Below are 12,246 nucleotides of genomic sequence, written 5' to 3' on the forward strand. Positions count from 1 at the left end.
CCCCTCGGGGGTAGCTGTCTGTCGAAAACCTGCTCCAGTCAAAAGGTATCGGAAAGGCTCACGGAGGTGGTGGTATAGGCACGCTTAAAGTGAAACTTGGAGGAGCGCTTGGCAAGCAGTCGGCAGACACCTTCACTAGAGAAGGGCAGAGTTGGTTTTACAAAGGATATACCAGTAATGTTTTCGATTATGCTCTCAGGAAAGCGCAGATAAAAAAGGAAAAATCACGGATCTCCAGCCTGACATTGCTGCCTGAGGCCACAGAACCTGCCTAGACAGAAGTGTTTCTGTGAGTGCTCCCAGCTGTTTGGAAGTGATGGGAGGGCACAGCCACAGAGTTAGCTGGGATAACTTTCCCAGAGGCCCTAATCTAAGAAAGGCTAATACAAACTGTATTAATTGGTGGACTCTTCAGTTTTCTGGTTTGCATATTTGCATTTTTGGTGGTATTTTTCCTTCAGTGTGCTGGCCTGCAGATGGGTGACGGATTGAACAAAGTAGGTAGGAGTGCCTGTTGGAAACAGCAGGGGAAAGAAAGGGTGCTAAGGAATTGGGAGAAATACCGAGGTTTCACAAAACAAGGTTGTGAGACAGTGGGATGGATGCTAACACTGAGAAGCCGAGGGTGAAAGGTTCTCAAACAATTTTGTAGGGTGGACCGAGGCTTAATGCAAGGACATTTTTGTCTTTCAAACCTCATGTACAGAAAATGAGTTCCCACAGTCCTTTGATATTGGCAGTGAAATCGGATCACCACTGTACATGCAATGATCCCTGAGAATTTGAATGTTACTTAGCAACTGTTAAGAAAGAGTCAGCAGGATATGGCTAGCCAGATGTCCACTGACCACCAGCAAATGCTGCATAGGCAGAACACAAGGTAACAATCAGGATAAACAGGAAGAATGGAAAAAAAGAAAGTTACTTTTTTTTTTAAGTGAAAGAACCAAAGACTGATAGTGTCATTCTTGTTTCTTTACAGCCCAGATGAAGGGACTGAGCGAGATGCACAGCTGGTAGGTATGGCTTAGAAACAAGTAAGATCTTTAGAAAATTTTAAAGTTAAATGTGTTAATTTTCTTCCTTGTTTACCCCCTCCACCTCTTTCCATCTTTTATGCAGTTTCTTCCCTGTTCTAGGCTTGGTTCTATCATTGACCTCTTTGGTGTACCCATAGGCAATTTCCTGCCCCTTTGTTTTCCCATCTAAAATGTTTTCCTCCAACCTGCAGGTAAATTGTAACTAACACAGGCGAAAGGGCTTCCGGTCTTTGGAGAGAGTTTGAAGAAATCTTGCCTGAGCGTTTCTGAGAGTTGTTCTGCTTCTAGCTGCTCAGCATGTCTTGGCTGCTCCAGCTCTGCACCCTCTGACCATGAACAGCAATTCCTCCCTCAGCATCGTGAAGGGCCTGTGGAACCTCACCGCGCTGGAAGATGGGGCAGTCAGAGTAACAGAGTCCATTGCTATAATCGTCATTGCTATTTTCATCTGTTTGGGCAACCTGGTGATTGTCGTCACTCTCTATCGCAAGTCTTACCTTCTCACGTTGAGTAACAAGTTTGTGTTCAGCCTGACCCTCTCCAACTTTCTACTCTCTGTACTGGTGCTACCTTTTGTTGTCACCAGCTCCATCAGGAGGGAATGGATCTTTGGAGTTGTTTGGTGCAATTTCTCAGCCCTGCTCTACATGCTGATCAGCTCAGCCAGCATGCTTACTCTTGGACTCATAGCTATAGACCGGTAAGGAGCCCTTTTCTAGTGAGTTGTAACAAATTGCCTAATTCTATAGAGTGACTATAGTTCTACAGAGTTGGTTGTTCACAGAGCTGAGAAGTATTGCGGTGGATAATGCTGTGTACTGTGTAGCAGCATTTTTCCTTCAACCCCTTGTGAAATTTGGATGCAAAAGAGAAGAAAGTGATGTGATGTTATAAATAATGCAAAATGCAGACATGCATCAAGGGTTTTTTAAAACTATTGATGGTATAATAGCATACTACTTGAGAAACAAGAAATAAGGACTTAAAATTCCAGATTATACCCTAAGCATGCTCTCACCATAGGGACAGTGTTAATAGCTGCATGTGAGCCTTCACCCAAGTTTTACAATCTTGTCTGCAACAATTACGTGTTTTTAGGCGTAATTGTCTAAGCAGGGTCCTTGAGCCTGCTTTGAGGTTTGGAGAAAAAATATCAACATCATCAAAATACATTATTTTTAATTGCATGTCCTTTGTGCTCCTGTTGACTCTTCTGTTCTTGTCCACCAGGTACTATGCTGTCCTGTACCCAATGGTTTACCCGATGAAGATAACAGGCAACAGAGCAGTGGTAGCTCTAGTGTATGTGTGGCTACACTCCCTTATTGGCTGCCTCCCTCCCCTTTTTGGCTGGTCATCTTTGGAGTTTGACCAATTCAAGTGGATGTGTGTGGCAGCCTGGCATAAAGAGGCAGGCTACACTGCCTTTTGGCAGATCTGGTGCGCGTTGCTGCCTTTTGTGGTCATGATGATCTGCTATGGATTCATATTCCGCGTGGCAAGGATTAAGGCCCGCAAAATCCACTGCGGTAGTGTTGTCATTGTGGAGGAGGACTCCCAGAGGAATGGGAGGAAGAACTCCAGCACCTCCACGTCGTCTTCTGGCAGCCGAAGGAACGCTTTCCAAGGGGTTGTCTATTCAGCCAACCAGTGCAAAGCTTTCATAACCATCTTGGTTGTCATCGGTGCATTCGTGATTACGTGGGGGCCTTACATGGTAGTAATTACATCAGAGGCGCTTTGGGGAAAAAATAGTATTTCCCCTGCCTTGGAGACATTAGCTACGTGGTTATCTTTTTCCAGTGCCATTTGTCATCCACTAATTTATGGACTGTGGAACAAGACAGTGCGCAAGGAACTACTAGGAATGTGCTTTGGGGATCGGTATTATCGCGAGTCATTTGTTCAACGGCATAGGACGTCGAGGTTATTCAGCATTTCCAACAGGATCACAGGTAAGACGTGTAGCTACAAAAGACACTCTAATAGCAGTAAGAGCAAGGCTTAATGTCTGCATGTGCTTGGCACGGTTCAGGGTTCTGTCAACAAAGTAGGATGTTTCTGGAGGTTTCAGCAGCCTTTTGTTCGGGTCATCATAGACACTTGAAAGAAGAATATTTTTTTTTTAATGAGAGTTAACCTCTTTATCCTACTCTAGTAAAATTTTCTTTGCCAGAGAAGACATAGTGATGAGGTTTATGAAAATAATCTATTTTATTCTCTCTCAAGCATTTGCTTACATCTGCCTAGTGTTTTCTGTTATCCAGATTTGAGCACTACCTATAGTACATTTACAGCATTTGTTTTTTGATTCCTGGCTTTATGCTACAGCTCTTTGAGACTCACTGAAGTTACACTGGTGTTACTATTTCTGTAAGTCCAGTGTTTAAGCTTAATGGTGGTGAAGAGAAGATCATAAGTTGTGTAAAAAAGTAAAACTATTTCACGTCTCCCCAACTTGCAGACTGAGAGCTTCAGTTGCTCAGAGTTTGGTTTTTTTTAAAGTAGCAATGCAACAAAATTCTGGTTTTGGTCATTTCTCTACTCCTGTTCAGAAGCTTTCAAAAATAGGACATCTTCATGAGGTTCCTTAGGACATGTCATGCAGAGGAAGAAACTGAATTTATTTATTTGGGAAGGAAGATCTAAAATGCAGAAGGAAGGGGAGGGCAACCTGGGAGAAACTTCCATTTAACTTAGAGTTCTGCAGCTGTAGCCACATCACAAGCTGCAGAAGCTTTGACAAATCTTTATCCAGGAGATGCTATGGATGAATACATTGGGAACTGAGGTGGGAAGGAAAAGATAGGAAGTTTCTTTCTCTTTCCAAGCAATAAGAAGCTGACAGCTTCAGATTTATCAGGTGTATTAGCTGGAGGCTGATAAGGGAAAAAACCCCCAGCCAAACCTACAGCAAATCTTGAAGTGGAATCCAAGGATAGCACCTTTGTGAGAATCCTAGAATCTCCCCGCTTCCTGTTTTGGGAATTTGGAATAAGCCAGCCATCTTGATGCCCCAGCCTTGCTCCTGAGCTTCCTGCCACCCTAACAGGCTAACACTGCTGCTGGTGGCTAATAGGTTACTCTCTATCTTGGAGGTGTCAGGCAAATAGCCCCAACTCTCTGAGCTGTACATTCTATGTTCAGTCTGTCTGGCTGATTGTTGCCAAGAGTGGGAGGGAGATGGTGCAGGTAGAAGAGAGACTTGTCTTATGGAAGGACTTCGAGGATACCAGAAAGCTGCTGATTTCTAAGATGGGAAGTCTAGATGCCATGCACTCTGGATCAGCAAGGTAAGTTTTATATGTGGAATGATAAATAACGCAGTAGAGTAGGTATTACTGGAAAAGGTTTTTACAATTGCCGACCCCTTAAACTCTCATTATGTAACAAGAACAAACTCTTTTGCAGATTTGGGACTATCTCCTCATCTCACTGCCCTCATGGCAGGTGGGCGGCCGTTAGGAAACAGCAGCAGCACCGGAGACACAGGTTTCAGCTGCTCACAGGATTCAGGTAACTCAAAGTCTCTTGCTCTCTGTTCTTGGGCAGAATATTGCACTTGTAACTTGGCAGAACCCTCTGGGATAGTCTTTACACACACAGATGTCTTTCTGTGGGTGGATGACATGAAGCACCTGCTCTAACTGTTACAACAAAACCACTGCAGTTGCTTTTTTTTCTTCCTTGCTCTCAATATATTTACTTGCAAAATACTCTCTGGAATTATGACCCTCCCTTGACAGTGTGTCCTGGGAACAGGACTTGCTCCCTTTGTGCCTGCCCTTCTCCTTTAGCGTCTATTATTCTTCAGGGACTTTCCCTGTATCCGCAAGGAACAGACCAACGAAGTGCTGCGGAGAACATGCTGCTTTGTTTCCTGGCTTGTAAGAGACCCTGTTTTGTTCATCCTGCTGTGTAAACATAAACACTTAGGATTGTTTCAGCTTACAATTTCATTGCTACTTAAGATCTCTCGGTTGAAGATTGTTTGGAAAGGGGGAAAAGAGTTCTGCTGGTAATTTTCTATCCAGAACTATAGCTAGATTTTTCTGGCTGTTGATTCAGATACCGGTGCTTAACTGCCCTACAGTTGTTTCAACGAGTATTTTTGCTCTAGAGGGTGATCGTCTAACATTTAGTGCACATTAGAGGTTTGTTTCTTATTTCTGTAAAGGATGTCTATGGAGCTGGGATTTATTTTGGTAGTTGTTTTAATGCTGGTACTGTTATGCTTGTTGTGGGTATTCTGCAGCTGTATGTGATAAAGGAGACTAGCAACCTGGTAAACCTGCCTCAGTTAAGAGGATGTTGCGTTAATCATCTTTTGAGGAATGGTACTCAGCAGTTTAAATGAGTGAACAAACTAAATACATACTGAATAGTGTTAGAAATGCTACTGTTTGTTATGGACAGGGTACAGTCCATAGCCTGGGAATGCATGTACAGTGATCCACTGTGAAGTACTGCTTCATTGGGTGACTTTATTGTGAGGAACTAAAGAGTATAAAGAAGTTTTAGTCCCTCTTCAGTGCTGCCTGCTGCAGTACATGATCCTGTGGCCTGAGATGCAGTTGTGTCTTTATCTGCTTTGGTAAACAGAAGCTGGGCTTTTCATGTTGTAAAGAACAGATGAATTAGTAGGAGAGGAAAGAAATCCAACTGGTGCCAGCTGTACACAAAATATGATGTGAGACCTGAGTCCAAATTGCTGGAAATGCTGCCTTAAGATCAATTATTGCAAGGACAAAGAACCACCTTGTAAGAATAAGAGGCTAGTCTCTTCGCTAGCCTCATTTGAAAAAAATGCACTGAACTAATGCATTTGAAAAAATGTGCAAAAATTCTGCTCCATGGAAGAGAGTATCCTTCTTGTGTGCCACCCTTCCCTTGCACACTACATTTCTGAGGAGGATCCAGTACCCTTGGTGATCAGTAAGAGTCTGCAGTTTTCAGTAGGCAGCTTCAAACCTACCTGATCCACAGAACAGCACAGAAAAAAGACTCATCAGGCAAAAATCATTCCCAATCAGGAAGAGTTTTTTCCCCACTAAAATACACTCCAAGAAAGTCAAACTAGGTTATTAGAGACAAACTAAATTGAACAGAAAAATTCTCCAGTTCAGATTTCCGTCCAGATCTGATTATAAGCATGACACTTGGCAGCTCTGGTCATCTTCTTCTCAGGTAGCTAGTGTTAGCCTCTTGCCTTCATCAGGAAATGGGGGAACTTTATTCTTTATTTACTGAAGGTAAGGTTTCACCTTTGTCTGCGGTCCTACTGACATACCAAGCTCTGCAGATGAGCGTTTTGGAGCTGCTTGAGGTTTTAGGTGGCTAATGAGAAAAGATTTCCAAATCCTGTCAATTAATACTCTGACCTAATTCTTTTTCTGTGCAGTGTTTAATTCAAACCAAAATTTACTCACAAAAGCTGTGTTTAGACATCTTCTGAAGGAACTGCTATAGTCTGAAAAGTTTTTGCCACCTCTTACAATATCATATCCCAATGTTACTCTGCTTGCCTGAGAACTTTTGCTGTGTTTCAGGAACAGATGCAATGCTTCTTGAAGATTATAGCTCAGATGGCACTCATGCCCCACACTGCATCTATCCTCCTCGAAGGAGAAGTTCAGTGACGTTTGAAGATGAAGTAGAGCAAATTAAAGGTGGGTTCAGGGCTAAGTATGGAAATGCTCAGAACCAACTCTATTGCCTGGTCAGGAAGCCTCTCAGGACATTCAGAATTGCCTTAAAGCATGTCTGACCACTGTTCACCTTGAGAGACCTAACCATTCATGCAGGTACCACAGCAGGTAAGATCAGGTCTTTCTTCCATTTCTCAAGCAGCAACAGACAAGAGCAAGACTTACAAGCTAGGATTCCCTGAATACACATCATTTCTGTTGCACAGCAGTATCCTCTCCGCACTCCACTCATCTGGTGGCTACTGCAGTATGTTTTGTGTTTCTCAGGGAATGCATTTTCCTGCCCTCGTACTTTGATTTCATTATGTCAGTGTTTCTCATTTGCTGCCTTCTCTCAGCTTTGTCATTCACAGACTTAAAATTTTTCATTTTACAGACTTTCATGGTCTGAATATAATTTCATTCTGTTTCACTGACTTTTTTTTTTACTTCACTTAATTTATCGAGTATGTTTCTTAGCAGCTATGGGTGAAAATGGATGCACTTTTTTTCAGTGAATTCACTTGCTGATTCTGTTTTAGCTATGATCATCTGTAAAATATGAAAGTTAGTTTAAGCTGCTGATTACAATAATACAGACTAGAAGACTTGATAGTAACAACTAAATTTACTAAACAGCAAATGATTGTGGACAGTACAAAAATGAACAGAATGCCTTTAAGAATCAAGTAATAATAGTAAAACCTGTCTCACTTTTATGATTTTGAAATAATGAGAAAACTCTCTCTGTGGAATTTTGTTTTCAAATATCTTGAATATCAATATATTCAAATATCTTTCAAAACCTGCTTTTGCCCTCTTCCCAGCACAAGCTGATTATTTCCTTGGACAAATACATTACCACATGTTTCCCGTTACCTTTTTGAGTGATCACACAGGGGCAGACATCTAATTTTTAGTGAAGTACAGTGAAAGAGGGAGGTCTTAGCACAAAAGTTCCCCACAGGTCAAGCAATTCTCCCTAGTATGTCTCAGGGTTTCCAGGATCTCTGAGACTTTAAGTTATTTCATCAGCTTTACTGCAGAATTGCATTTAGGACAAACAACTGTGTTGCCCAACGTGTTGGTGGCTAGAGAGGTAGATAGATGCTATAAAACCAGCTACATCAACACTGCAGAGCAGGTGTATCTATAGTAATAAAATATTAGGAACAAGTATACTACTGTCTGCAACTCCAGTCTTCAGCCTCTCCGGACATGGAGAGCTCTACAACTTCCCTAGTGGAAGTGGGTCCCACAGTGTGGCTGGAACAAATTTAAGCCTAAGGACGACAGACTGCTGATTTTAATAACTGCTTGGAAGAAGCCCTTGGAATTTGGGGACTGTTAATCCATAAACACAATGTCTGGTGTTTGGGCTTAAAACATAGTATAAAATAGCTCTTAAACACCACTGCTAATGTCAAGGAAGTTTAAGATCTTAGTCCAAATGCACTGAGCATCCCTGTAAGGCTGTAAGTTGTGCTTACAGCAGAGGAAGTACAAACTGAAGGTTCTCTTCCTGTCTTCTACATGAATTTGCCAGGCCAACAGCATCCTGGCTTGTGTCAGCAATAGTTTGACCAGGAGGAGCAGGGAAGTGATTGTCCCCCTGTTCTCGGCACTGGTGAGGCCACACCTTGAGTACTGTGTCCAGTTTTGGGCCCCTCACTACAAGATGGACACTGAGGTGCTGGAACGGGTTCAGAGAAGGGCAACAAAGCTGGTGAAGTGTCTAGAGGACAAGTGTTAATGAGGAGCAGCTGAGGGAACTGGGGTTGTTTAGCCTGGAGAAAAAGAGGCTCATGGACACTTTATGGCTCTCATAAGTTACTGGAAGGGAGGTTGTAGTGAGGTGGTGGTCAGTCTCTTCTCCCAAGTAAAAAGCAACAGGACAAGAAGAAATGGCCTCAAGTTGCACCAAAGGAGGTTTAGGCTGGATATTAGGAAAAATTTCTTCACAAAAAGCATTGTAAAGCCTGGAACAAGCTGCCGAGGGAAGTGGTGGAGTTGCCATCTCTGCTGGTATTTAAAAAACACGTAGATACAGTGCTGAGGGACGTGGTTTAGGGACCCTGGCAGTGCTGGGTTAATGATTGGACTTGATCTTAAAGGTCACTTCCAGCCAAAGTGATTCTGTGATTCCATGAATTCTTACTTGATGCCAGACAATTCCCATTGTTCCTAGTCCTGGACTCCAGGAAGTAAGCAGAAATCAGGCTGTTGACTTCAGTTAGGTAAAAATCCAGACCAGTAAAATCGTGTATGCACAAGTTCAGATTCAGAAAATAATTCAACACAGATTTAATTCAATGATAAACATTATAAACACTTTGCTTCATCAGATCTTGTATTTTGTACTTAATTTGAGGTAATCTTTCTCTGCTTGACCTGTCAAGGTTGCTCTGAAGCTTAGTGTTCATAGAATGGTTTAGGAACCCTAGGTGTCATCAGTAAATATGCTCTGTAGGATAGTTACTTTGCAGAGGTCACTATCATGACTTTACAAAAGTACCAGTATTGGTCTTCAAGCATTTGCATAGCCATGCTGATCAACTGTTAATTTTCTGACATGTTGCCTTTTTTTGTTTTTTCCCCCAGAAGCTGCAAAGAATTCTGTTCTTCACGTAAAAGCCGAAGTCCATAAATCTCTGGACAGTTATGCATCCAGTTTAGCAAGAGCTATTGAAGCTGATGTGAAAATCAGCTTGTTTGGGGAAGATGCTCTACCAGGAGCTCTGTTCCCTTTGCGGGCTCTGCCAGGAAGCAGTATGAGCACACGGCGTGGTATCAGGCCCCATGCTAGCCAAAGACTTCAGTTGCAGAGCATCGACGAAGGGAACATTTGACAGGAGCCCTGGAGTGAGAAAACAGAATGAAACCACTAAGCGGGACCTACTACAGCTGCTAGTGTCTCATCAGAACCAGGGTGCCTTGTTGGGATGTTTTCAGTGTTTTTTCAACACTTTAAAACAACCTGAATTCTGGTACTTACATCAGCATTTTACAGCAGTACTTGTTTACTGTTTAGGCATGCTATTGACTTTTCTGTGCCATGTCTTAAATCTGTCACACAGTGCAGAGGAAGTCAGGGTTTGGTTTCATCAACTAGATCAGTTAGTCTGTGGCATCTTGGGGTCCATTACTGGCCAAAACTGATGGAGGAATGAAAAAGGAAAAGTATGTGCAGTCTTTAGTTCATTGTTGTATTGATCTTTTTCTGACCACCCGGATAATCGGTTTATACTTGATAGCTGAAGTGCTCTGATAGGAGCTTGTGCATTGGATACTACATACAGCCTTACTGTCACAGGCTCCCAAATGAGGGGCATGGACTTCGCTGAGGGAAAAACCTGAACTCTCAGAGCTCTCATGCAGGTTATGGTCCTACTTACACTTGCTAGTGGATACTTCTGACCATTCATCCATCAGAGTGCTAGATATGAAACTGGATTGTGAATTGCTTCTGTGCTGTGAGACGCTGGCTTCTCTAGATGTACTGGGTGGGAGCAGACCTGTGCTGGAAATGCCACAGAGATGGTGTTTGAGAAAATCGCAAGTGCAGAGTTCTTTGTTTCTCTGAGAACTTCAATTCACTTCCCTGGTTTTGCTTTTACTAAAAGGGCACTCTGTGACTGTGGTAAGCCTGACAGAATATAAATAAGGTATTGCCACTTCTTATTTGGGATTCATCTTCTCTAGAGAGAAAAGTTCTGTGAGTTTGGGGGTTTTTTTAATGGTGAGAGTATGTTGCATTTAAGCTATAGTTATCTCAGTGCGTCTATTTCTTGGAGTATTAATTCATTAATCTCTAAAATAAGAACATTTGGCACTTACATTGCACTTCGCATGTTCTTAAGCACTGTGCAGACATTACCTTGTTAGGCCTTTATGAGAGGGTTGATCAGCCCAGCTTGCCAAAGAAGGGGAACGCGGCAACACTCAAGCTGCTGGCAGTGAAACAAGCTGCAAAGGTGGAAAAGTCTGTTAGGAAAAAAGAGATGAATTGTACAAGCATGCCGGGCTTGAATAACCTTTCCGTGCCTTCCTGGGATGGCCCCTTCTTACTTTGTGGGGGTTACAACCTGCCTTACCGCTTATTTCAAAGAGAGGGAGACACAAGTGAGTAGGATAGTTTTGTAGGGGTAGGAGTGGGTGTCAGTAGCAAATGGACTCAAGGACCAAGGGTTTGCCTTTGTTTACTCTATGTATGCTCCCCCCTGCCTCCACCTTTCCTCAGAAGCTGTTCGTGTGAGTTCTTGCTGCAGATTATTTGGAAATTTGGGGCAGGATGTTTCCATCTGGGCAAAAACTGGGTGTATGCTTGTTAAGTTACGGCTGTGTGCAACTTACTTAAGAGGAACAGAAGCAAACTGTTTTTGAGGCAGAGCCTCAGTCCAGTACTGTATTAGACATCCTGTTTGTCTGTGTTCCCAACTCAGAACGGTATTTCGGCACAAACTTATGTCCAACTCTGGACAAAGCAGCTTGACTTTATGAACCAGCCTGAACTCCGTTACATTCCCATGTAAGATGTAACTGCATGCTTTGAATTTGGAACATGGTTTGCTGAGTAAGATCAGACTGTTAAAGCAAGAACACCCAAGCAGTAGTAAGACGTCTCTTTGCATAACGCAGGAGTGAAACAACTAATCGTAGTGAGGTATTTTTTGCTTCCAGTGTGTTAGATAAATTGGCACCTGTGGGCACTCTTTGAAATAAAAAAAAAAAAAAAAGAGAATGAAAATCCCAGTATTTGCCTGGAAATGCTGCCCTGCACTGAGGTCATTATTGCTATCAGTGCCACTTCAGTCACAGTTGGTCATAGTACTCAGCACTCTTCAAGGTATACGCTTGCCTCAGGCTTGAAGTGTTTTATCTGCATCCCTTTTATTTCACGTTCCTGCTTCAAAACAAGCTGAGCAAAGCCGCTTCCTGTGAGAAGGGCACAGGTGCGTATGCATTGTGGTGGACTGATGTCAGTGCTAGCCCGGACGACCAAATGGTGTATGTTTAGGAGGAAAAATTCCAAGGCACGTGTGAAAGCACAAAATTGTTAATACTGTGTAAAAAGCACGTTTTTTTTTTCACACAGGTACTGAGCTGAATTCAGCCTTCGTGCAGATCAGTGGAGTTGTGTCAGTTGGCTGTCAGTGTTAATGTCACTATCCAGTTATTTAGTGTAAATGTTGTTAATATTTTTGTACACACATTATAACCGTAATCGTGTTCTTACCAGACTCGTCGTCTCACTTTAATTGTCATTACCAAAAGCAGTAATTAAAACATGCACACGTTTTGTTTGTACTACTGTTATTTCAAGTTAGATTTATTTTTAAATACTTCACTTCTTAAAAGTGTACTGAACGCAGCGGATGCTGGCAGCAGCGGCCCCTGAACTGCGCTTCGGTACAGAGGGGCATCCCGGGTGAAACGCCGGTCTCCCCTCACCGGGCTGTTTCCAGTGCGCGGCTGTACCTACCGTGACCCCGGTCCCGGTCCGCAGCGGAGCGGGGAAG

General features: G+C 42.8%; 1 protein-coding gene across 1 annotated transcript; it reads left to right on the top strand.

Moving 5' to 3' along the window:
- The first annotated feature begins 1,309 nt into the window (after positions 1 to 1,309).
- On the top strand, positions 1,310 to 9,576 carry GPR161 (G protein-coupled receptor 161). The gene is made up of 5 exons (XM_010143888.1): positions 1,310 to 1,740; positions 2,271 to 2,995; positions 4,452 to 4,556; positions 6,590 to 6,709; positions 9,329 to 9,576. The coding sequence occupies exons 1-5, from the start codon at positions 1,373 to 1,375 to the stop codon at positions 9,574 to 9,576; spliced, it is 1,566 nt and encodes a 521-aa protein (XP_010142190.1). The 5' UTR covers positions 1,310 to 1,372.
- The last annotated feature ends 2,670 nt before the right edge of the window (positions 9,577 to 12,246 follow it).

Source organism: Buceros rhinoceros, unplaced genomic scaffold (assembly GCF_000710305.1).
Source record: "Buceros rhinoceros silvestris isolate BGI_N320 unplaced genomic scaffold, ASM71030v1 scaffold39049, whole genome shotgun sequence".
NCBI lineage: Eukaryota > Metazoa > Chordata > Aves > Bucerotiformes > Bucerotidae > Buceros > Buceros rhinoceros.

What these genes read in the sequence shown, in the direction of transcription:
- GPR161 (XM_010143888.1), top strand. Translation starts at nt 1,373, where the DNA reads ATGAACAGCAATTCCTCCCTCAGCATCGTGAAGGGCCTGTGGAACCTC. An exon ending in GGACTCATAGCTATAGACCG is followed by an intron (nt 1,741 to 2,270) that starts GTAAGGAGCCCT and finishes CTTGTCCACCAG; the next exon opens with GTACTATGCTGTCCTGTACC. An exon ending in CAGCTGCTCACAGGATTCAG is followed by an intron (nt 4,557 to 6,589) that starts GTAACTCAAAGT and finishes GCTGTGTTTCAG; the next exon opens with GAACAGATGCAATGCTTCTT.